At 34.1% G+C, this 24,285-nt stretch overlaps 2 protein-coding genes and 1 long non-coding RNA gene across 5 annotated transcripts; 2 read left to right on the forward strand and 1 right to left on the reverse strand.

Annotated features, from left to right (window-relative positions):
* The first annotated feature begins 2,669 nt into the window (after positions 1-2,669).
* Positions 2,670-15,252, forward strand: LOC110896036 (AMSH-like ubiquitin thioesterase 2). Of its 3 annotated transcripts, none has more exons than XM_022143452.2 (8): positions 2,670-2,873; positions 6,883-7,137; positions 8,479-8,613; positions 9,456-9,518; positions 9,648-9,722; positions 10,761-10,823; positions 11,553-11,605; positions 14,802-15,252. In XM_022143452.2, exons 2-8 carry the CDS (start codon positions 6,943-6,945, stop codon positions 14,977-14,979), a joined length of 762 nt encoding a protein of 253 aa, XP_021999144.1. In that variant the 5' UTR covers positions 2,670-2,873; positions 6,883-6,942; the 3' UTR covers positions 14,980-15,252. The 3 variants fall into 3 exon arrangements, with proteins under 3 accessions (XP_021999144.1, XP_021999145.1, XP_021999148.1); XM_022143453.2 differs by having other exon boundaries at positions 8,479-8,568; XM_022143456.2 differs by lacking the exon at positions 8,479-8,613.
* A 4,319-nt stretch (positions 15,253-19,571) lies between these two features.
* On the reverse strand, positions 19,572-20,838 carry LOC110896037. Its single transcript, XM_022143458.2, has 2 exons — positions 20,150-20,838; positions 19,572-20,050 (listed from the first exon to the last, which is right to left on the reverse strand). The coding sequence occupies exons 1-2, from the start codon at positions 20,719-20,721 to the stop codon at positions 19,654-19,656; spliced, it is 969 nt and encodes a 322-aa protein (XP_021999150.1). The 5' UTR covers positions 20,722-20,838; the 3' UTR covers positions 19,572-19,653.
* A 1,844-nt stretch (positions 20,839-22,682) lies between these two features.
* LOC110897154 lies at positions 22,683-23,834 on the forward strand. Its single transcript, XR_002568492.2, has 3 exons — positions 22,683-22,810; positions 23,364-23,417; positions 23,684-23,834. It is a non-coding gene; the product is annotated as an uncharacterized LOC110897154 (long non-coding RNA).
* The last annotated feature ends 451 nt before the right edge of the window (positions 23,835-24,285 follow it).

Below are 24,285 nucleotides of genomic sequence, written 5' to 3' on the forward strand. Positions count from 1 at the left end.
TTTTGAATTTTTTAGAATTTTTATGATTTTTTAGAATTTTTATTATTTTTTAGATTTTTTTGGAATTTGTTTGGTTTTTTTGGAATTTTTTTGATTTTTTGGAATTTACTATTTTTTTTGTTTTAATGTTTTAGAGCTTACACTTAAGTCCCTGTGTTTCTAAAACTGACGCAAACCGTCCCTGAATTAGTTAGTTAACTCAAAGTTAACAAAATAAATGGATGGAGTTAAGTTAGTGGACTGAAATGGTTACGAAAATGAAACTAATGGACTGAAATCGCAATTTTTAAACTAATGGACTGAAACCGTTATTTTTGACAAACCTCGGGGACGAAAACAGTAATTAACTCTATCTTTTATCTCAATACAACCACTTTTGTAAACAAAACCTACTGAAACTCCATAAAGAATCATGTTTATTTTTATCTCAAAAGCATTTATAATAAAAACAAAATGAACTAAAAGAATTGTATATCATAATTTGAATGTATCATAATAACGGGATTTAACCCCATGTAATACATGTATTTTGAACATAATTAGTAAATAAAAAAACAAAGTAAAATGTTATAATAAGTAAATAATACATCAAAGTTCATTTCAAAGGATAAATCTTGACGACTATATGTGTTGACATATGACATTATATTTTATTTAACACGTGCAATATACGAGTTTTTTTAAAGATATATATTTTTTATTATTTATTATATTTAATTACATTTATGCAACCCGTGTAATACAAAGGGTTCTAACCTAGTAATAGTATAAAACAAGAATAACAAAATTTCTGATTAGAAATGATAATAGTTAATATAAAAACCCTTATAAAACGAAAAAAAAAACCCTTATGTTTGATGAAAGATAAGTTTGACATTGAGTTCCCTTAAGCATTTTTTTATGATATATTTATAAACCACGTAAGTTGTTTTAAAGGCATATTTGATCTTTGATTAATTTGAAAGCAATGAAGGGCTAATTCACAATCACGACCGTTAGATATGTTGAAGTGTAACATCTTTTTGGCTCGTAAATGGCCAAACTGAGTATGATTTATATCCAAAGCCAAATAAGTAAGAGGGTTGACATGGCTTTTAAAGTGCTTGTATGGTGTCCATGTAAGGGAATATGAAGAAATCAAATTTTTACAATTACAATGGATTGAAAAACTAAGTAGGAAAATCAAATTTATGATCGGATAATTAGCCTTCAAACCATGTTGGATGTAGGTTAAAGTCTCTTGGCTCTTGCCGTCGGTTTTGTTAGCGTGTATGCCTAGAAAATAAATGTCATGTTATGATTCTTTTCTTTTTTGGTGACACTCTTTAAAAATCTTTGTGAATGGGTGAAACGCCGGATACATATATAATATATGAACAATGATTAGCGGATATTACACAATACATAGTGTTTTTACGAGTGACGTTTACTATATGGGTCAACACGTATTCATCTGTATTTAGTTAGTTTGAGGCTCATATTTTGTATTGTGACTTGTCCTCTCCTTGTGGGCCGAACTTTAATGGTTTTATGTTTTTTTATTTGAGAGGTGCTATCTGTAAATTTGTCTTTGCTATAAATGTACATAGAGGTTTTTGTAAAATAAAACTAAATAAATGATGTTAAATATAAATATTTGCTTGATAGCATCGTCCCACAAATTTATGGCTTTCACATGGTCGTGAGCCACATCCCGCTTCATACACATACACTCACACTCTTTCTCCTTTCCTCTCTCAAATTTATATTAATATAGGTGAATAATGGATATAACATAGGTTGAGAAATGAAGGTGAGGGATGAGGAGGTGACGATGTGATGTTGAGGTGACAGTGAGTGATTAGTAATGGACATAAAACCATGTGTTGTGATTCGGGTGAAAGGGTCGTGAAGCTCTGCCACGGTGGAAGGGGGCGCCATGCGCTAAAGGTGCATGATGGGCAAGGGAGTGGAGATATTTGTGGGCGTGGGTCTTTAATTTCTTGTAACCATAAAAAATATAACTCAACCATTTAGAGTCATTTCAACCCACTATAAAATTTCACATTTTACCTCTTCACAACACATATGTTGATGGGTGTGAAACGTGAATCCCCTAACTGCCTACGTGACAAACTGTTTTTTTCTTCACATTTCATATGCACCACGTCCACAACACATAATCTAACACTGGCCTTAATAACAAAATTAGCAATATACATTTCTACCAAATTCTAGCGTTATCAAAGTGTGATCACTATGATGTAAACGTGTTTCTCCCCACGAAATTTAGTCTCATGATGAACAAATATGTAAATTTAAAAGCATTATTAACGAGTGATGAGTTTTTTTTTTTTTAACAACAAAGAATCTCACGTAGTCACGTGTAAACCCACCTTACTCGGGGCTATATTCAAGGTCGACTCATCGATCGCCATGAGACCGTATCTCTGATGCACCGGATGGAATCCGTAAACCCTCGCCCCCCCTCCGATCAGGTTCGAACCCAAGATTAAAGCCCTAATTCGTCCCTCACCTAGATATCCATCGAAAAGCCCAAACAAAAATCAAACTTGCGTCTCCACTAGCGAACAATCCAATCAACCGCTAAATCAAATTTTCAAGACAACGAGTGCATGAGTTATCCATTTAAAATAAAAACCGTAAATACACTACCCCAACGATGGGCTACTTCGTAAATAGCCACTCAACCGACGCCCATCATGAAGTGTTGAAATTGGCGGGTGGGGATATTATTTTCGGTTTTGATACCCGAATAATGGGGCACACACACAGTCCGAAAAAGAGATCATTACGTGACGAATAAATTCAACAAGTTGCAGTAACACTTGATGCAATCTGTTCGAGATCACCAAAACGATTCCTTCATCTCAGTAAGCACAATTCTCCATGATCAATCTCCTACTTGCTGCTCAAATTTCATATAATATTCCACAATTTAGGGTTTTATATCATTATATGGTGTGTATGTAGTTAATTACGTGTTTATTGTTTTCATTTGTATATAATATAAGGATTATGTAGGGTTTTCCTTTTCCTGTTCATTATTTTGCAATAGAAATTGAGATAATGATATGTATGTATGTATGTAACATACGTTTACAGCAGCAGTTAGGGTTATTGTAAAGTGATTATTGCGGACATGATGAATCAGAATCAATTAAGTGATGTTAGTGAGGTTAATTACTTAATTTACATTTTTTCTCGATGCCGAACGATGTCAATAATTCGATACCGTACCGCTAACAACCGAACATAAACGGTATGGTATTCGGTTTTGAATTTAGCTCAAGTTCAGTATTGGTATTATATGATACTGTACCGGTGCGCAACTTTCTACGATAAGGATAATAACATGAGTTTTCTGGTGTGTATGCTACGCCGTCAATATCGGTGATATATCGGTCCCTTACTAAAATATCGGTGTCAAATATCGGTAACGATATTATCGGCAATATTGACCAATATTTGACCGATATAACCGATATATCACATTATCACCGATATTCGACCGATATAACCAATATATCACTTATATATCACTGAATTATTGGTGTTAAATTGCTATATATATAAATTCTGCATTATATTAAAATTACCGATATCCCACCGATATCTCACCGAGATAACCTATATTTCAAATATCAGTACTTGACCGATATCCGATATTTTACCGCATTAACTGCGTAGTGTGTATGTAGTTAATTTTGTGCTCATAGGATTAATTTGTATATAAGAATTTTGTTTGTATTTGCAATAGGAATTGATATATATGTTTGTAACATAAGTTTACACCAGCAGGCAGCAGTTAGGATTATTGCAAAGTGATTATTGCAGACATGATGAATTAGAATCAAATAAGTAAAATAAGGAAAGTTAGTGAGGTTAATTTACCTTTTTTCTCAATAAACAGTTTTCTGTAGGGATGAGATCTTTGCTACCAAATACTGGTACTGTGCCGGTACTAACCTAACATATATGGTATGGTATTCGGTTTTGAATTTAGCTCAATTTCGGTACCGGTACTATGTGGTACAGTACAGGCAGGTTCGTGACTTTTAACGATACTGTGCCATACCACTACCGACCAAACATATACGGTACGGTATTCAGTTTGGTTTTAGAGAAAGTTTGGTATCGGTACTATGCGGTACGATACAGGTTCAATATGGTACCAGTGCAATCTCATCCCTAGTTTTCTGCAACTCTTTTTTTTTTTTTAATTTTTTTTATAAATCTGATTATTTTTTTAATCAGGATTACTTGTTTAAATTACGTATCTGCCTTTTGGTTATTGATATAAGCAATTTGGAGTAACCAACTTTAAATCGCTTTATTGATAGTTGCTTATATGTTTGAGTTTTGATTATTTCACTCAAAAAATAAACAGATAAACAGTTTGAATAAGCAAAATTCCAAACAGGCAAACACCCTCAAAGTTGCCTTGTTGTATCAAAATGCAATGCAGATAAGCAGTGTATATAATCAATCCAAAACGTGCCTTATTCTGTCTATTTCAATAAGCAGATAAGCAATTGTAACAAACAATCCAAAACACCCCCTAAACAACTTCACAATGCTTAATGCTTAATGCTTATTTCACTAACAAATAATCAAATGAGTAACTTAGATAAGTTATCCGAAACACTCTTGAAACTGCCCAATTAAACATAGCAAAGAAGAAAACTACTTAAACTTCCATGACTTCCTCGAAGCTAGGATTTGACAATACGTAAAACTCTCTATTCCATAGTTGTTAAAACTTAAAAGCCATCGCCTCTTGCGCCTAGGCCCATTTTCAGGCGAGGCGAGCCAGTTGCGCTTTAAGTCGAGGAAATTGCGCTTTAATTCTCGAGTTGATGGTTCAGGCACACATTGCGTCCAAATTCTCTAAATTCCGACAAGATTCTAGCCAGATTTCTACTTTTATCTAAGGAAAACTACTTGTCTACACTAATATACTACGTAATATTTTAGAACTTTTGGTACTAAATAGATGATATAAAGTGTTATATAATAGATTTTGTTTATTTTATTTGAAGAATAATATTCTTTTTCTAATACATAATATATTTCTATTTTTTTTCATTATGCGCTTTATTTTTCTTAGGCCCTCGCTTTTTTGCGCTTTGCGCCTAAGCCCCAGGCGAGGCCTATGCGCCTAGCGCCTTTAATAACTATGCTCTATTCAAAGCTCTTCAATTCACAATTTTAGTGGTTTGATAAAAATATTTGAAACTTGATGTTTGTCCCAACAATAAATGATTCCTTTGTCAGATCACTCAAGACGTCTATATGCTTGCTTTCTCTAGTGAAAAACAGGTTTACTTGGGAAGCTTAGTTACTGAATTGCTTTAACAATAACTTAATATAGGTCCTTGTGTGATATATAGCTCCACTAGAAATTTTCCAGAAACTATGTTTTCGTATTTTACAATGTAAGAATTGACTGTTGTGACCATGAAACTGCTCCTGAAGTGAACCGAACATGAAGTCATTGCCAAAAGTGTATTCTCCATAATTTGTCTTTTGTAAGACTGTATCAGAAAACCTATTAGATTTTTAGATTTTCACTTTTTTGTGTAAAATCTTATATTTATTTAAAAGAAGGAAGTGTGTGTTATTTGGGATCTCCATGTACCTTTTATCAAGATTCCTAGGGTACATAATATGAGTCCCCATGGCTGTTAAATACATTAAACCTCTCATCATCTTTTTGTAAAGTGTGTTTTTGATCTTCTTTCCTCCATATATTTTCCCAAAATTTAATGCCATATTAGTATATGTGGTGGAATTAAGTCATTAACACTTCAATGCCAAAAAATAATGCATTAATCCAAGATTCGATGCATCAAATTCTGCATCATTTAATTTAGGGATGTAAACGAGCCGAGCCCGAGCCTGAGCTCGACTAAGCTCGATATAAAGCTCAAGCTCGGCTTGTGAGTATTTTTCCAAGCTCGAGCTCGACATATTAATGTGTGTGTGTATATATATATATATAGAAAGTATAATGTACTTCACGCCTTAACGTACATTAACCTACTTCATGAAATATATAACATGCGTAATTATTTTTTTGACCAAAATAACGTGCGTGATTTTGGATCCCATGCGTGATTATGTGGTCCCATGCGTGATTATATGTTCCATGCGTGATTACACCCCTGATCCAACGGTTACCATTGTCTCCTACGTGAAGTATGATAAGCCGTGAAGTATGTTAACCTTTCTCTCTCTCTCTATATATATATATATATAATTAATTCTAAATATGTTTATAATCATAGTTTTAATATATAGCATTATATATATTATTTAGTTATATTGATCATAGGTTTATGTATAATAATTATTATTATATAAATATATATTTAATATATTAAATAAAGTTATATAAATAGTAGGCTCGTGTAAGTTCGCAAGCCAGCTTGAGCTCGATAAGTTTAAATTAGGCTCATGCTCGAGCTTGTTTAAGCTCAGCTTGATTCGAGCCTTTAGCGAGTCGATCTTGAGCAGCTCACGAGAGGCTTTAGCGAGTCCCAAATTGCTTAATCGGTCCTGATGTAAATAACACCATTAACCTATTACTTGGACTATCTGTCCACTTTCAACTTTGTGAACTTCTTATAATCAATACTTAATTGTCGCTTGTAAGTTGAAACCTTTACCCACCAATACTTCTTATAATCAATACTTAAGTGTACTTTATATTTATCAACTTCGCCATTTTTTTTAAATCTGGATTTATGAACCCATTGACTCCAATCAACAATTGATTTCTCTATGTGCTGCAGATCTTTAGCAGCACCTTTAAAGTTACGAGATTACAATCTAAAACTAAAACATAATGATTGAACTAAATTTTATTCTTGTTTGCAGAGAAGTGGTATTGGCTCATGCATCTAAGATTCCCAGCCGGCACTTAGAGGAGACACTTTAATGAATAAAATAGGTTTAACGCAGCCTAATTTGTGCAAAGTTACTCACTCATACCCTTCTCCCGTAATATCATGCATACACAAAGATCCACATGCTTCAGAGGTTTCACGGATCACAAGTCTAAGTTCAGAGAATAGACATACCAAATCTTTCGTTGATGAATCAACGTCTAATGCTCTTAAAGATGTGCACATTGTAAGATTCAGAATGTTTTTGTATTTTTTGATTGCCTTAACTGAATAACTGTACTGCAAAATCACAACAAACTGTGATCAAACATGCTGTTCTAGATCATATGATTAAGCGATCTAGAACAAATACAGCTACAAAAAGCGCTGGTTGAGTGGTTGGGTAATATGTCAAAGTGGATTCGGGCACAGTTGTCAACAACGATCGTAGCGATCGCTATAGCGCGCTACGTAGCGTATAGGTCCAGTGTCGCTATTTGGGTTGTAGCGATAGCGACACTTTATTTATTTTTTTATTTTTTAAATATAAATATCAATTAAATATAGCTATGAAATAGCTGGATTTTAGGCTTTTGTTAAATATACATGTAAAATAGCATATATACCAGGGTATTTTGATATAATACACATATAAAAGTTAAAATTTTTTTTTTTCTAGTGTGTCGCTATTTATAAAATAGCCTCCTACTATTTATCGCTATTCGCTATGTAGCATATAGGTACCTTATCGCTATTTGTCGCTATTCGCCATTAACAACTATGGATTCGGGTCAACATGAGTAGTTTTTGTATGTTCTGAAACTACACCTTTTGTCCAAAACTGTTACTTTTATGAATAGTTAGTTTGTGTGTCATTTCAAAAGTTATAGAGTAAATGGCATTTTGTGTCCTTTAAGTTTGAGCCAAATTGCAGGCATTGTCCTTTAACTAACGAAATTACACTGGATGTCCTTTATGTTTCTATTTCTCATCAGGCGGTGTCCTTTTGCCCTAACCAGGCTTTTTTTTCTAGTTAACTCTTAAAACGTTCTACTTACATGAGGGCATAATGGTCATTTTCACTTATTTTGTTGTTAATATATATTATTTTTATTTAATTTTGTTTTAGTTATTAAGTGAAATGGACCATTATGCCCTCATGTGATTGGCACTCGTTAAGAGTTAACAGAAAAAACTAACTGGGTTAGGGCAAAAGGACACCGCCTGATGAGAAACAGTAACATAAAGGACAACTAGTATAATTTCGTTAGTTATAGGAAGTAAAATGCAATTTACTCAAAAGTTATATTATTTCAATAATAACCTATTTATTTAATAAGATGATTTAGGAGGTTTTGTTCCTTAAATATACACATTGGGCAACTTCAGATCTGTTAAACACATTCCCTTTCCAATTATTTTATTTTATTTTTAGTTTTGACCTGTTAGAGATAAATTGTGACTCGCGCCTACCAATTTAGTAAATGGGTCAAAAGTGTCACCTCTAAATTTTCTACGTGCACTCTACCATGCGTTCCTTGTGGAAACCCACAATGTCGTTTATCTTAATAAAGTTCAATTTTATTAGTCAACTCAGTTACTAGACGGGTTTCTTGATCTTGCTAAAGACAACACAAGCAGGGATCTGGAGACATGTGGCGTGCTTGGTGCTTTTCTTGTAAGATCTACGCTCTCGATTATTAACATTCGCCACGAAATCTTAGTACGTATTGATACAATGCAGAAAATGCTTATGAGCTTTCTTATTGACTTCTTTATGTTGCCAAACATAGTAATTATGCTTTCAGCCTCAAGTTCTTCTAAAATCATGTATTCAACATCTTTACTTTAGCTTTTGCTTATGGAATGTGCCATTGTGTTTCTTCATTGCCTTTTGACTTTCTGATAGTCACCTGTTAGTGTCGTAATTAGTTTTTTTTTTAAATCTAACCAATAATGCCAATGCGACTATATCGAGCTATCAATAAGCAAAGATTCAGTGTGAAAAAACTAGTGTGATTTTATCATTTTACCGAATTCTAGTACGTTTTAAGCCAGATTTAGTATAAATGAATCTGGATAAGTTATTAGGTGGCCTATAAAGTAGTTTCAACTTTCAATACATTGGTGGCCTTAATGAAAAGAGTCAAATATTATATTGAGTAAAGTACACAGATGGTCCCTGTGGTTAACTAAAATTTTGGATTTGGTCCATAGCTTTTCAAAAGTACAGGAATGGTTCCTGTGGTCTGTACTTCGTAACGCATTTAGTCCCCGGCTAACAAATCTAAAGGTTTCAACATGTCTAAGTTAGGGACTAAATGCGTTACAAAGTGCAAACTACAGGGACCATCCGTGTACTTTTGGCAAAAGTTGGGGACTAAATGCGTTACAAAGTGCAAATCACAGGGACCATCCCTGTACTTTTGGAAAGATAGGGACCAAATCCAAAATTTTGGTCAACTACAGGGACCATCCATGTACCTTACTCTTTTATGTTCTAACTATCTTTCCCATATTGTGGTTTTTTGCACTGTTTTTTTAATTGTCTGAATTTGTTTCCAGAAAGGAAGGACTTATTACGTAACAACTCTTATAATACCAAAACAAGATTCGACTTCTAGCTCTGTAAGTCGATGTTTCTTACTTTTTGTTTAGGTGTATTAGATTTTGTTCTGTGTTTTCTATTCAGGTTATTTTTTTTTCCTTTTCGTATATTTAATGTGTGAGGCTTTACATTATTCTTTTCATTAATAGTGTCAGGCTATTAACGAAGAGGAGATCTTTGCCATTCATAATGAACAATCTCTCATCCCTGTTGGATGGATCCATGTATGTCTTTTGACCCAATTATCTATCAGTGGGTCGATTTGGGGTTTACTTTATCTCTAGTGGGTCAAATTGGTAAAACATTAAAATTCAGCTAAAAGTCAAAGGGGTCAAACGGGTTGATGGTCATCCAATGTGTATTAGAAATTTGCTTGCAGCCTGCTAAATTTTCTTCACTGAAAAAAAAAAGTTAGATTATTAGAGTAGTATAAATTTTGTAAGAGTAAAATGCCATTTTTGTCCTTGAGGTTTGGCCAGTTTGGCGACTTTCGTCCGAAGGTTTGCTTTTTCACATCTGGATCCAAAAGGTTTGAAATCTTGTCATTTTCATCCGATTTGTTAGCTCCATGCATTTCTCTCCGTTAAATCAGGGGTATTTTCGTCTTTTTTATTTAGTAAGGGTATTTTGAATACTTGTACATTATGCTAAATGCTTGTAATAAAGTGACAAAGACCGAATTGCCCTTTAAGTTAGCAAAAAAGACAGAAATACCCCTGACTTAACGGAGAACAATGGATGGAGTTAACAAGCCGGATGAAAATGGCAAGATTTCAAACCTTTTGGATCCAGATGCGGAAAAACAAAACAAACCTTTGGACGAAAGTCGCGAAACTGGCCAAACCTCAGGGACGAAAAAGGCATTTTACTCTTCTTGTAATCATATTTAATATATCACCTATCAATATAATAGAAAAAAGAAAATAGACAACTTTTGGTAGGTCAACTTGAGCCGACCTGTTTGACCCGTCACAAATTGCACACCCTGCCCATTTTGCCACTTCTAACTATAACGGTGCATGTATATTCTTAATATTATGCGATGGAATTGATCTTCTGCTCATTTTCAAGATACCCACTTAGTGTATATCTTCTCGATAATAAAGAGCCAACACTTAATTTTAAATGTAATTAGTTATGTGTTTGAAATAATTACATGATCTGATACTTCTGGTCTTGTGTGCTTCTCCGTCTTTTGTTTTTCTTCTGTCCAGATTATATCTTCATAAATTGTATGATATATTTTCTTTATTGATCTTCAGACGCATCCTTCCCAAAGTTGTTTTATGTCATCAGTTGATCTGCATACCCAATATTCTTATCAGGTAAAATTCATATGTTAATGTACATTTTTTTAATTGTAAGTACCGTTTTGCATTCATTCATGCTACGTATGAGATAAATGAGTCAATATTCCCATTTGCAATCTTCTTTTTGCTTTGTTAACACAACATGATTAAAATTCATAATTTATTGTATGAGTTAATTACACAGTTAGTCCCTGTGGTTTACATAAAGTAACAATCTAAGGTACTAATAGTTTAAAATCACTTCTTAGGGTACTAACTTTCCATTTTTTAACATGTGGGGGTATTAACGTGAATTCCCTGGTGAGGTATAGTTTTTTTTTTAATTGTAAGTACCGTTTTGGTGAGGTATAGTTTTTTTTTTTTTTTTTTTTTTTTTTTTTTTTTTTTTTGTGGTGGGTGGGTTTAGGCTTTTGGGTGGTGGTGGTGTAGTGGGTTTAGGTTTTAGGTTATTGGACACTTGTCACTCTATAAATCCTTCTTAGAGTTAGGAGTCTTTGTAGAATAACTTAAACCCCCCCCCCCCCCCCCCCCCCCACATGTTAAAAAATGGAAAGTTAGTACCCCGGGAAGTGATTTTAAACCATTAGTACCTTAGATTGTTAGTGTTTGTGTAAACCACAGGGACTAACTATGTAATTAACTCTTTATTGTATAGATAGAAGTTAGATTTGTATGGAATTATTCTTTTTAGCTAATGTGATTTTAAAAGTCAAATTAGTTTATCGGTCTTTAAACTATTTTCAGGTGATGGTACCAGAGGCAGTTGCCATTGTGATGGCTCCCACAGATACATCAAGGTAAGCTACTTATGTGTTTTGCATCCATTATGGAATATCAGAAGTCTTTTTTTTTTTTTTTTTTTTTTTTTTTCCATTTTTAGGGGTCAAGAAACAATGTCACAATGGGCGGGGCGGGTGTCATGTCAAGATGGGTAAAAACTTTTAGTACAAGTTAGGCCGACCCGCAAGCAGATTTTTGAATTAATACTAGGTTATATAATTTTCAACAATAATCTATCATTATCTTAATACACGATATACAATGTATGTACATGAATACACTTTTGGGCCACTTTCAATCCGTCCAACCCGTTTCCTGATTAGCTACTTTTTTCTAAATTTACCCATTATAGATAAAATATAACTCAAATAAACCTATGTACTTATAAATAAATAAAAATATGTCACCGGATCATAATAGACTTGCATACTCAATATGTAGAGGGGGTCTTTGTGATTATTTATTATAACACCTTATTGTAAACAACTTATTTCACCCTAGGGGTAAACTTGTGATTTTGAATCCACCAAGAATAATCGGTTTAAAATAAGCAACTAAACAACTAAGCAGGCTTATATTCCCCTAAAATAAGCAGATAAGCATAAGTACAAAATGTGCTTATCAGTTATAAGAAAACACAATAAGCAGATAGGGGAAGGTTCATTTGAGAAGAAATTTAATGTGAGAATAAAAAGAAGAAAGGGCATATTAGTAAAATAATATTTCATTTATAACTCACATCATTAAATTTTGGGAAATTGGCCTGTAATAATCCCACCTAGACGTTATTGGCCATTAATAATCCCACCTCAGAATATCCCCCCCACCAGTCCCACCTTTCACCTATTTTTCCTACAATGGTCCCCCGTTAAAAAAACTTAACGGAGTTAAGCTTTTTTCCAAATTACAAACAGATTTTTTAGGGCTTTTGATTAGAACGACGATACGAGTTCATTGATGTAAAACTTGCTTCGAAACGGCGCTCCAAACGATGAAAATGGCGCTTCAATTCGGGTGTTTAAATTTGCAATTAACCAAACTCAAGTCACTTGGAGCACCATTTCGAAGTAAGTTTTACATCAATGGACTCGTATCATCATTCTGATCAAAAGCCCTAAAAAATTTGTTTGTAATTTGGAAAAAAGCATAACTCCGTTAAGTTTTTTTAACGGGGGACCATTGTATGAAAAATAAGTGAAAGGTGGGACTGGTGGGGGGAATATTCTGAGGTGGGATTATTAATGGCCAATAAGGTATAGGTGGAATTATTACAGGCCAATTCCCCTTAAATTTTTCTCTCTTTAATTAATTAGTCAACTAATCATTAATTATCCTACATATAATCTACAAAACCAATACATATCAAAATTTTCCTGCATATACCCTACACATTATAGAATTTTATCCTACACAGTCAAAATTTATTCTACAACACCTCGAAATATATCCTACACAACTCGTAATTTATCCTACACAACTATTAATTTATTCTACACTATAAATTAAGTTGTTTTTTTTTAATTTGGAAAAATTATATATTTTGAAAAGGAGTTACAAATTTAATTTAGAGTTAATTACACAAATGGGTCCTGTGGTTTATACATAATTTCGCCTTTGGGTACTAACTTATTTTTTTAACAGGTTTAGGTTCTATGGTTTCAATTTTGTAACACCTTTGGGTACTAACACCAAAATTAGTTAATTAATGACTAAAATACCCTTGCATTTTTTTAAGTTTATCAATGTAACACATTTGGGTACTAACATCTAATTTTATTTAAGTTTAAATCAATTTTACAAAATCTATTTAGTTTTTTTTATTTTCATTTTTTTATTATATCTCTTAATTAACATAAAGTCTGTTTATTTTTTTTATTTTCATATTTTTATTAAATTTCTTATTTAGCATAAAATCTACTTGTTACAGAAGTATTTTTTTTAAATAGATTTTTTAAATAAAATCTACTAGCTATATAGTTTTATGTAAATTAAATTTCTTACTAGTTTTAAATAATGTAAACCTTACTCGTTTTGAATTTTGGATATATATGATTGATAATAATAATAATAATAATAATAATAATAATAATAATAATAATAATAATAATCTTTCATGTAAAAAAATTAAGCCATTTTTAACTCGTTTTTTGTTCATTTACATTTTACTATTTCAGAAAGATATTTAATTTACATAAAATCTACTAGTTGCACCAGTAAAATCTACTAACTATATAATTTTATGTAAATTAAAAATCTATTTTACAAAAAAAAAAACGAGTTAAAAAAGGCTTAATTTTTTTTAGTTTTATCTAAAATACCTAGCTATATAGTTTTATCTAAAATACCTAGCTATATAGTTTTATGTAAATTAAATATCTTTCTAAAATAGTAAAATGTAAATGAACAAAAAAAACGAGTTAAAAAAAGGCTTAAATTTTTTTACATGAAAGATATTTATTATTATCAATCATTTCAATCCAAAATTGAAAACAAAAATTTATTTTACATAAAACTATATAGCTAGTAGATTTTATTTAAAAAATCTATTTAAAAAAATACTAGTGTAACAAGTAGATTTTATGTTAAATAAGAAATTTAATAAAAATATGAAAATAAAAAAAATAAATAGAGTTTATGTTAATTAAGAGATATAATAAAATAATGAAAATAAAAAAATAAGTAGATTTTGTAAAATTGATTTAAACTTAAATAAAATTAGGTGTTAGTACCCAAATATGTTACATTGATAAACTTAAAAAAATGCAAGGGTATTTTAGTCATTAATTAACTAATTTTGGTGTTAGTACCCAAAGGTGTTACAAAATTGAAACCATAGAACCTAAACCTGTTAAAAAAATAAGTTAGTACCCAAAGGCGAAATTATGTATAAACCACAGGACCCATTTGTGTAATTAACTCTTTAATTTAGTTAGTTATTAAAGGGGAAGAATATAAATTAATGATTTATGTAAGTTTACCAATATACCCTTATATTAAAATTTAATGCAAATATTAAATGAAGTAAAATGAAGCATTTTTATTGGTTGAAACTTCTTCTTTTTTCTTCTTACAAAAAAATTCTTTTCATTTGAACCTTCCACTAAGCAGATAAGTTGTTTAAAAAAAGCAAATCCCAATTCCCAGACACCCCCTTACTTTGACTATTGAATAAGAAACTGATTTTTTTTATGTATTGAAATTATTGCATTTTAGGAGTCATGGGTTTTTCCGATTATCCGACCCGGATGGGATGAATATTTTGAGGGAGTGCCAACAAACAGGATTTCACACACACAAAGAACCTGTCAATGGAACTTCTATTTATGAAGACTGTTCAAGTATATATCTTAACCCTAATCTAAGGTTAGAAATATGTGATTTACGCCATTAATGTCACAACAACAATAAAAAGCTGGAGCGTTTGAGAGAAAAGTTACCTAACTACCCTATTCCAATAATCATGTACCTAATTAACATTTATGTATGTATGTATCCTTTGTATTATTTTACACTTCCCAACTACAACCGAGTATCACGGCTTAATAAAAACACTTATTTTAATAAATATAACGTAATAACTGTCGAATATCAACGGGCCATCCACAAAATATGTTGGATAATCTTGGTCCAAGGCCTGATTGATATTACTTCAAGTTCTTTTCTACTCATAAGCATCCCTATGACCATAAACAAATAGTCTTTCGGTACGGGTTGAAACACGTTATGTTGGATTGACTCGAAATACTTTTTGCCTATCTCTTTAAAATACTTTTTTCAAGTTTTGTTAAAAAGTATATCCATTATTGGTGCGAAACCGTTAAAATGACCGAACTACAGGAAACAAAACGGAAGTGAACTCTAAAATAATATAAGACACTTTATGCAACTCGGGAAATTTCTACCCGCTTGAAATGTTTTCTTTTAAACACTTCATCATAAGCAAATGAATCCAAATTGGCACCTCAACCACATTTTAGCCTATCAGCTTATAATAATTTTAGACCAGATTGGCATGAGTTGATGTCTTATTCTATTGTAAAGAGACACATATTTTAGACTAAGATTAGTTAGGTCAGTAACATTTTAGTGATATTATATCATAACAAGGCTGTTTGGTTCACTTGTTTTTTATGGAGTTGTAATGTATCAAAGGCATTGGAGTTTGGAATCAGAAGTTGTTGAAGAAATAGAAATCTGTATTCCTGTTTGGCTGATAAAACAATAAATGTTTGGTTTGTAAATTTATTGAAGAAGATGGAATGTGGTGGTGGTGGTGGTGGCAGAAATGCTCATGATGGGGGCTACAAAGGAGTTTGGTCTGGAGAGCGACGAATTGCCACAGTTATGGTGGTGGCAATGATGGTGGATGTGGTGTGGTGGTGAGAAATGGGCGTTAGGCTTTCCAATATAGGCACGGACCTAGGGCCACCAAAATTAAGGGCCTCAACTTTTAGTAAGTTTTATATTTCGTATATGTATTTGGCCTAAATAAAAATAAAACTAAACCATTTTTTTTTACTATAGGAGCCCAGATAAAAATTGTTTACGGAAAAAGGCCTACATTCAAGTCCCAATTTCGAAATTAAACTACAGACATAACTACAACAACCATCGATCATTCGACCCATCCCGAAGAGCTTAAAAATCGGATTTTATTTGAACATATACTATATCTATACAAAACATAAACTTTAAAAAAAATTAACTTCGTCGACTATAAACTTTTTAGTTTATAATTGTTGGTCCCAACTCCAGGGAAAGGAGGGTTTTGTTACTAAATACGTTGAAAATGATAATTTTACAAAAAGGTCTTTACTTCGTAGTTCGCTTAGGGTCTCCAAAAACGTAGGAACGGCCCTGAAAACTGGACTTCGGTCTAATTCCTTAACCAAAAAAGGAATTTTAGAAAGTTCATGCGCGTTCCAACCCCTTCTTTTTCCAACCAAACAATAGGTTACCTCTCGAATGCAGGTTTTAGTTCTAAGGAATTCTACGAACCAAATGAAAACGGGAATAGAATTCAGAACTCAATGAACCAAGCGCCCCAAGATGTGTTTGGTTTCTTGTATTTTGTTTTGAAGGCTTTGGAATATGTCCAAAGAAATTAAATATGTGAATGCAAAGTTCAAAACTTCAGCATTTTCATGTGTCAAGTTAGAGGTGATGGTTCTTGTATTTTGTTTTGAAGGCTTTGGAATATGTCCAAACTTTATAGCATTAAGATTCAAAGATGTAAAACAATGAACGAGGTGGTATTTAATAATACCTCTCCTGAGGTAACAAAAGTTCTTGAAGAATCAAATTCGTTGGGTAAACCGGACGAAAAAGTTTAACATGAGATAGGAGGATTGGAAGAAGTTTAACATCTTTCTTCAGCTAGTCGGTGTATTTAATGGACCTTTCCTTTCCTTTTCTTGTAATTTTGGTGCCTAGCGTCTTTCTAGTTCGAATAAAATAATTTATGTTGGTCATTCAAAAAGAAAAAAAAACAACAACGCATGAGTCTAGGAAAGCAACGATTAGAGAAGCAATAAATTTAGGGTTGTTAATAGCATCTACGTTCGAGTTTTTATCCATATTATTCTAAATTGTAATTTTAATTAAAGAATACATTAACTTATAATTTATAGATTTTCAGAAAACCTCCTATATTCGATTCCTTATATTTATATCTATTCAGTTAAATAATACTCTTTTAATCAAATTGTGATATTATCTTTCTCTTTCACTTACAAAATAATTATACGGAATGAACAGCGAGTTAATAAACATAATTCATAAGTATAAGAAATCATTATTCAATCCATATATATAATTCTTATAATTTAAGAATGAGGAAAAAGTATAAAGAATCATATGGAGTGGGTAATTTGAAAGATTTTTAAAATTTACCTTCAAATAGAAGGATGAGGCATGATTTACCAATTCATATGGGAATGCTCTAAGGGGTTGTGTTTGTAGGCTTGCAGGTCAAAACTGACATGGACCTGAAAATTTTACACAAACATGAAAATTGTGGCACACACATAAACGTCATGTCGTATATATTTGCGGGTTGACTCGAACATAGCCTGTTTAATCTGAAAATAATTATTTAATTTATGTATTTTTGTATATTATTACTTCTAAATAAAAAAAATTGATTTTTGAAGTATTTATGTTTAAAATTGGGAAATTTATTTTTAAACAATCAATTTTTTGGCATAAAAACACCCGATAGTTTAAGTTATTACATAAACACATTCAAGAATACAAACAAATAAAAAATAGGTTAAACAGGTAGATACGCGCATACTGGGTGAAAGGGGAGGGCGTGAATCAGCAAAAGCTCGTGAGGGAGAAGGGTTTAGTGGGCCCCAAGGCTTAGTGTATGCGTAATGTGACCATTCGGCCATCTGTAAAATGTTGTCGAGACTTGAAACAACACATGGATTGTTATTGCTACTATGGTTTGATTTATTTTCTTATTTAAGAGATTAGGTTTTCTTGTAATATTTCCGCCTCCTATAACTAAACGGATATCACGTTTTTGGTTGTCAACGACAACAACATTCAATGACGAAGCTTGAACAAAAACTCGGTGGAGGCCAGACTCTTAAGAAAAGTTTTTTAGTAAAAATCCAGTGGGGGCCGGGTTACCCTCGAGCCTCCATTAACCTCCGCCCCTGACAACATTATATGGTTATAACTCAAAATCGGAAATCAACAACAATTTGCATTGATCAGCAATTATTTACTTTAGCAATTTGTTTCCCCAATCAATCATCAACAGTTCTTCAACATGTTATGAGTCCTGCTTAGCTTGGGCCTTGGGCTACAAGTATTAGTAGTATTTTTGTAGTATTTGCGTGGGCTTCGAGGTTATGGGCTTCGCATGTAATGGGTTCAAAAAGGAGCCTTGGTCCACGTAATATACAAAACATTTTTTTTACATGTAGTGGAAATTAAACTCGTAAGTTTTTGTAGTATAATAGATCATCGAGGTTATCCTCATTTTGTTAAACTTTATAACAGTAGAGGTTACACCAGTAATACCGGACATAAGGTCCGGCTGCCGAACCTTAGAAAGACAGAATCCGTTCCAGGAGCTATAAGGTTCTCCGGACTCAGAAATGGCCGCATATCGATCAAATTGGTTGGGCCGGATGACGTCATCTAAATCTATGAGTATAAATACCCAGTTCCAAGTACAACCAAAGTACGTTATTCTGTACCTTCGTCCTAACTGTCTCTCTCTGCAACTCATATTTATTTTCCGGCAAAGGTGGTCGTAGAATGGCCCTCCCACCTCTGTAACGAGCCTAACGGTTTTCTGTTTTGCAAGTTTCTTTCCTGTCACAAGACTCAATTCATAAGGCCAGCTGAAGGTCTGTTTTCTAAAACTTCAATAACCAATTAACCATGTGTTACAAGTTTTAAGTTATATTTAATGGAAGTAACCATTATATAGTAAAAGATGATATATCATCACTACTATTTTGATGGATTTGGTTTGAAAGGAAGATGTGGGTTACACCAATCCTTAAAGTGACCCACGAACTAAAAATGTCGCATCAATCGATTTACCTACAACATCTGATTTACCTCCCTCATATTGGTTGTACACCTGGTTAACAGAGGACATAGACAGACACCCAATGGTGGAGTACACCGATCTTTTATTTTTATTATTTATTGTTAGGGCTCCCTCCATTAGCTATCTAATACATACACTTTTGTTTACACTCATTTTTCCGCATACATGCTCATATCCATAACGACTATGCTTACTTGGGCATCGAAGGGTGGTCCTGACTCCCAAGGTTGCGGCACGAGGGACCGTTACACGAAGGACCACTTTTAACGGTCTATTTGATATTGACAATTCACGAAGAACGACTTTGCGCGACCACTAAGAACATCATCAACATGTTTTAAACGTTGTTCAACTTTTTAACTACCCCGTCCCAAAATGACATGTTAGCCTTAAAAAACGCATCAAACTAAAACAAAAATTGTTAATACTTAACATTAACATAAACAGTAATATATTACACATGTGTAACATTACGAAAAAAGCTTGATCCTAAAACGGGTGCACATTCTTGCTTAAACCACCGTTCACATTCGTAAAAAACCCCATTAACCCCGGCCGGTACGGCAGATATGACCGCCGGCGTTCTTCCTCCGTCTGTCCACCTTTCTGCTTCAAATAAACCTCATGTGCCGACGCCGTTGACTTTTTCCCTTTCTTCACACCTTTCCCCTTTCCAACGTTGACTTTAACGCCGTTAGGTTTTCCATCCGATGTCGTTGCAGTTGTTCCGGTATCTGAACTTTCTAGAAACACAAAAGCGTCACGTCCGTCACTGTTACTCCGATTCATTTCATTATTTCTAAACCTCCAGAGCTTCGAGAATCCTGTAGAGTTGCTCTTGTTGATTTCGGATTCGTTTTGCAAACGGCGTAGGGTTCCGGTTCCGGTTCCGTCAGTTTCGCCGTTATCTGACGAAGATCGGCGAGGTGACTCGATGAAAACCTTATCTACCGGAACCTCAATCGGCAAACGCCGTACGCTTCCGTCAGTTTCGCCGTTATCTGACGGAGATCGGCGAGGTGACTCGATGAAAACCTTATCTACCGGTACGTCAATCGGAAAACGGCGGTTTCCGTCGTCGTAATCGCCGGTTAATAACAAACTTTGATCAAATAGCGGGAAAACGTTACGGATCTGACCGTTTTCGAACGCCGTTAGTGAACCGTTACCGTTACCGTTATCGGCTACATACATAAACGTGAAATCACCATCATCTTCTTCTTCGTCTTCTTCATCATCGTCTTCAGTTTCTGAAGCTTCTGGAATCAAGTTTTGTGGATTAGAAATTTTAGAATCATAGTTGTTACCGTTAATCTGAAGCTGATTGAAAGGGAAGGTGACGTCATCAGCTGCCGGTGGAGATGAAGATATTGGACCATCGTCCGTTTCTGAAGCTTCTGGAATCAACTGTTGTGGATTAGAATCATCGTTGGCGTCAAGTTCTGAAATCAGCGTCAGTTTTTGATTGAAACGGAAGGTGACGTCATCAGCTGGAGGTGGATCGTCATCACCGGAAGAAGGAGATGAAGAAGATATTGGTTGATTTGTTGTCTCCATAGTGGAATGGAATTAATTGAGAATTCGTGTGAAGAAAGTAAGTGAAATATGTTGCAGATTTATGAATGTGTGGATGGATGGTGACGGCTTGTTTTTAAAAGGGGGTGGGTGGGTTGGGATTGAGACTAGGGGTTGGGAGAATTAGTCAAATAAGTTTGTTTGCTTTTTAGACTTTCAAATTCTTTATGCCTTTGTTATTAACAATTTTAACATCTACTTTTTACTTGTTTTTATCTATTTTTTTAGTTGTTTTAAATTAACTCACGTGTTGTAGTGGGATGTAAAATCATGTCAAGTAGGGTATATTACCGTAAGGTTTTAAATCGATATACAAGTATCGAGCCTAAGGTTAAAATTTAGACTTTAAATCTTTTATGAGCCCAAAAAGGTATCAATAGTGAATTTTTGGATTTTTTTTATTATAGATTTAACTTTTGAATATTTTTTTTTTATTATGGAATGATTTAGTTTTAGATTATTTTTTGAGTTGAAATTGTATTTTATAGATTTATATGGTTAGGTAGTGAAGGGGTATGGTCTCAGATCTCACACCAAAGCGGACGCGAGTGACCATCACCCTTATCAAATACTCCCATCAGCAAGGACTTATCTGCGCCTATGCGGGCACGCGCGAACGCATTTAACTGTTCCAACCGGTTTAGTGATGAGAAGACTTACCTTGTGTATGAAAACGGCTGTTTTCGTCACGACAAGGGATGCGGTAACAACTGCAGTTACCGCACATAGTGATGCGGTTCAGCACCGCACCCTATAGATATTTTCGTTACGAAAAAGGATGCAGAAACAACCGTGGTTACCGCACATAGCGATGCGGCCCAGTACCGCATCCTATTGACGACGCAAGTGAGACTGACACTTTGACTTAAGTGTCCAAAACAACAAGTGACACTGACAAACAGTCACCTGTCCCGCCCACATGTATGCAACGCTGGCGAACAGACTGACAGCCACAACACGAAGTGGCATTACTCCCGTGACCTACGCGTCTGACACAGCTGCAAAGGGTTGCGCGTTGTCAGTCTAGCCACTCAATTACCCTCCTTCACTCTTCGGCTATAAATACCCATCCCGGACCAGGTTTGAGGTATCGTTTTCCTGCTCTCTCTCACACTTACTACAAACACACACTTTGCTCAGCAAACATTTCTCACGTCGGAGAGTGGTAACAAGGAGCACCCCCCACCTCATCCTACTTGTTACGAGTCACGGTGTGTTTCCTTGTGCAGGAGACATGTTAGCTGACGATCCAGCCACCGATCATCGGAAAGAAGGGATTAACCCTACTTGACGAGACCAGTGAATTAACCTCCCTGGTTAACCACTGTTTCATCATTGGCGCCCACCGATTAAACCTACTTGAATGGGTATGGTCCCAGATCTCGCACCAAAGCGGACGCGAGTGACCATCACGCTTATCAAATACTCCCATCAACAAGGACTTATCTGCGTCCGTGCGGGCACGCGCGAACGCAGTTAACTGTTCCAATCGGTCTAGTGAAGAGAAGACTTACCTTCTGTATGAAAACGGTTGTTTTCATCACGACAAGGGATGCGGTAACAACTGCAGTTACCGCACATAGCGATGCGGCTCAGCACCACACCCTATAGATATTTTCGTCACGACAAGGGACGCAGAAACAACCGCGGTTATCGCACATAGCGATGTGGCCCAGCACCGCATCCTATTGACGACGTAAGTGGGACTAACACTTTGACTTAAGTGTCCAAAACAACAAGTGGCACTGACAAACAGTCACCTGTGTAACACCCCAAAACTTATAAGCATGTACATTATATAGTTAATGAAAAATGTAAACCTAGTTAGAATGTAACTTGAAAGAATAACTTAAAATAGAAGGTCTAGCCATTTAAAAACAAGTTGTAGAAACATGAGGGACCAAACAAGAGAATGGGGAAAGTAACTTCAGTGTGTGTGTGTGTCGACTGGAGCAAAGGAAAACAAACCCAAACCCTCAAGTTCACAAATTCAGTAAATTGAAGGAGAATTCTTGGTCCAAATCATTGCATGTACACATAGAAACGTTCATCTAAGCTAGACAAACGAATGGTAAGTCGAATTTTTATGATTTGGTAATTTTTCATGAATGGGTTTTGATTTAGTATGAAACTTTCTTGAAATTGATTATGAATGTATGTTGGATTCACCTTATAGAGGGCCAAATCATGCTTTATTTCTGATTTAGTTAAAGATTTACATGAAACCCACCATGAAGATTAGAAAGGGTGTAAAATGTGATGAACTTGCTAATCCAATTTCGTCCTATGTTAATATAAGTACATGTATGTGTTAGATTGCTAGTAATTGCTTGATTTGAGATGTTACTTATGTGAAATTTATTGATTAAAAGGGGTGATGTAGAAAAAAAATAAGAAAAGTGTGCATAAACTACTTGTACAATGTGCCTTGTTAGTGTTATGCCCACCAAGTGTTTGTTGAAATGCTTGATTAAAGAATTTTATGTAAAAAGGGCAATCTCATGTGAAGTAGGATGTTAGACAAACAAATTAAGGAGAAAGTTTATATGTAATAACTTGTGGTATCCAAGACAAGAATGAGAAATAAAGATATGAGATTGAATTATGTTGTTTATGAATTTTAGGGGTGAAAGAGGAAGACGCAAGCCACTCCGGAACGCAATCCAAACTCGATAAAGGTAAGTTCTTGCTTACATAGTATTACTAGCATGTAATGTTGTAGTATACTATTGTTCAATGGTCGAAGTTGTTTATTTTGTAAAGAGTTATTGTAAGTCGTTTATGTAACTTAGATATGGGTTGAATGAGTTAGAAGGGTAATGTGAGAAGTTGAAGAAACTTATGTTTGAAAGAAGGTTTAAAAGGTTTACTTGAGGTCCACATTTGTAATTGATCTTGTATGAATTTTTGTAAGAAGAACGTCTAACGGTTTGCTTGTATGTAGGTAAAGCGACTTGTTAAAATGGCGTTACTTGGATCGAACACATTCATCATGCACGCTTCCGTGAAGAAATTAGTCTTGGTCAAAACTTTTGTTAAATGCTTTTCTTTTGTTTTTAAACGGGTCTTTTTGTAAGTCATATAATCCGATAGCCGTAGATGTTGAACGTGTAGTTAAAGATTATGCTAAAAGTTTATGAAATGTTTGGGTTAAAAACTTGTGTAACCTCTAAGTTGATCATTATCAAGTTAAATGCAGAATTTTGGTTGTGAATTATGCGACCCGTTTACTATTTTGTCAAAAGAATGTTACTTGTTTTCCTTTCAAAAGTTTAGACCTTACAAGTTGGTATCAGAGCCAAGGTTTGAGAGATTCGAGTAAGTGATGGTGCTCGAACTCAAACCGAAAGCTCTTGTGAAGGTGTGTTCGTTCCAAAGTGTGACAACCCGAACGTTCATGTTAGTATTATGCAAATCGCTCGCGAAGCCGTCTATGCATTTCTGACCGTTTATGCACTTCATAATTAGCTACCACTACATTCATGGGAACGTGGAATACTAATTAGTGACTATAACTAATAAATAAAACATGATATAATGAATGTG

This window comes from Helianthus annuus, chromosome 12 (genome assembly GCF_002127325.2).
Source record: "Helianthus annuus cultivar XRQ/B chromosome 12, HanXRQr2.0-SUNRISE, whole genome shotgun sequence".
NCBI lineage: Eukaryota > Viridiplantae > Streptophyta > Magnoliopsida > Asterales > Asteraceae > Helianthus > Helianthus annuus.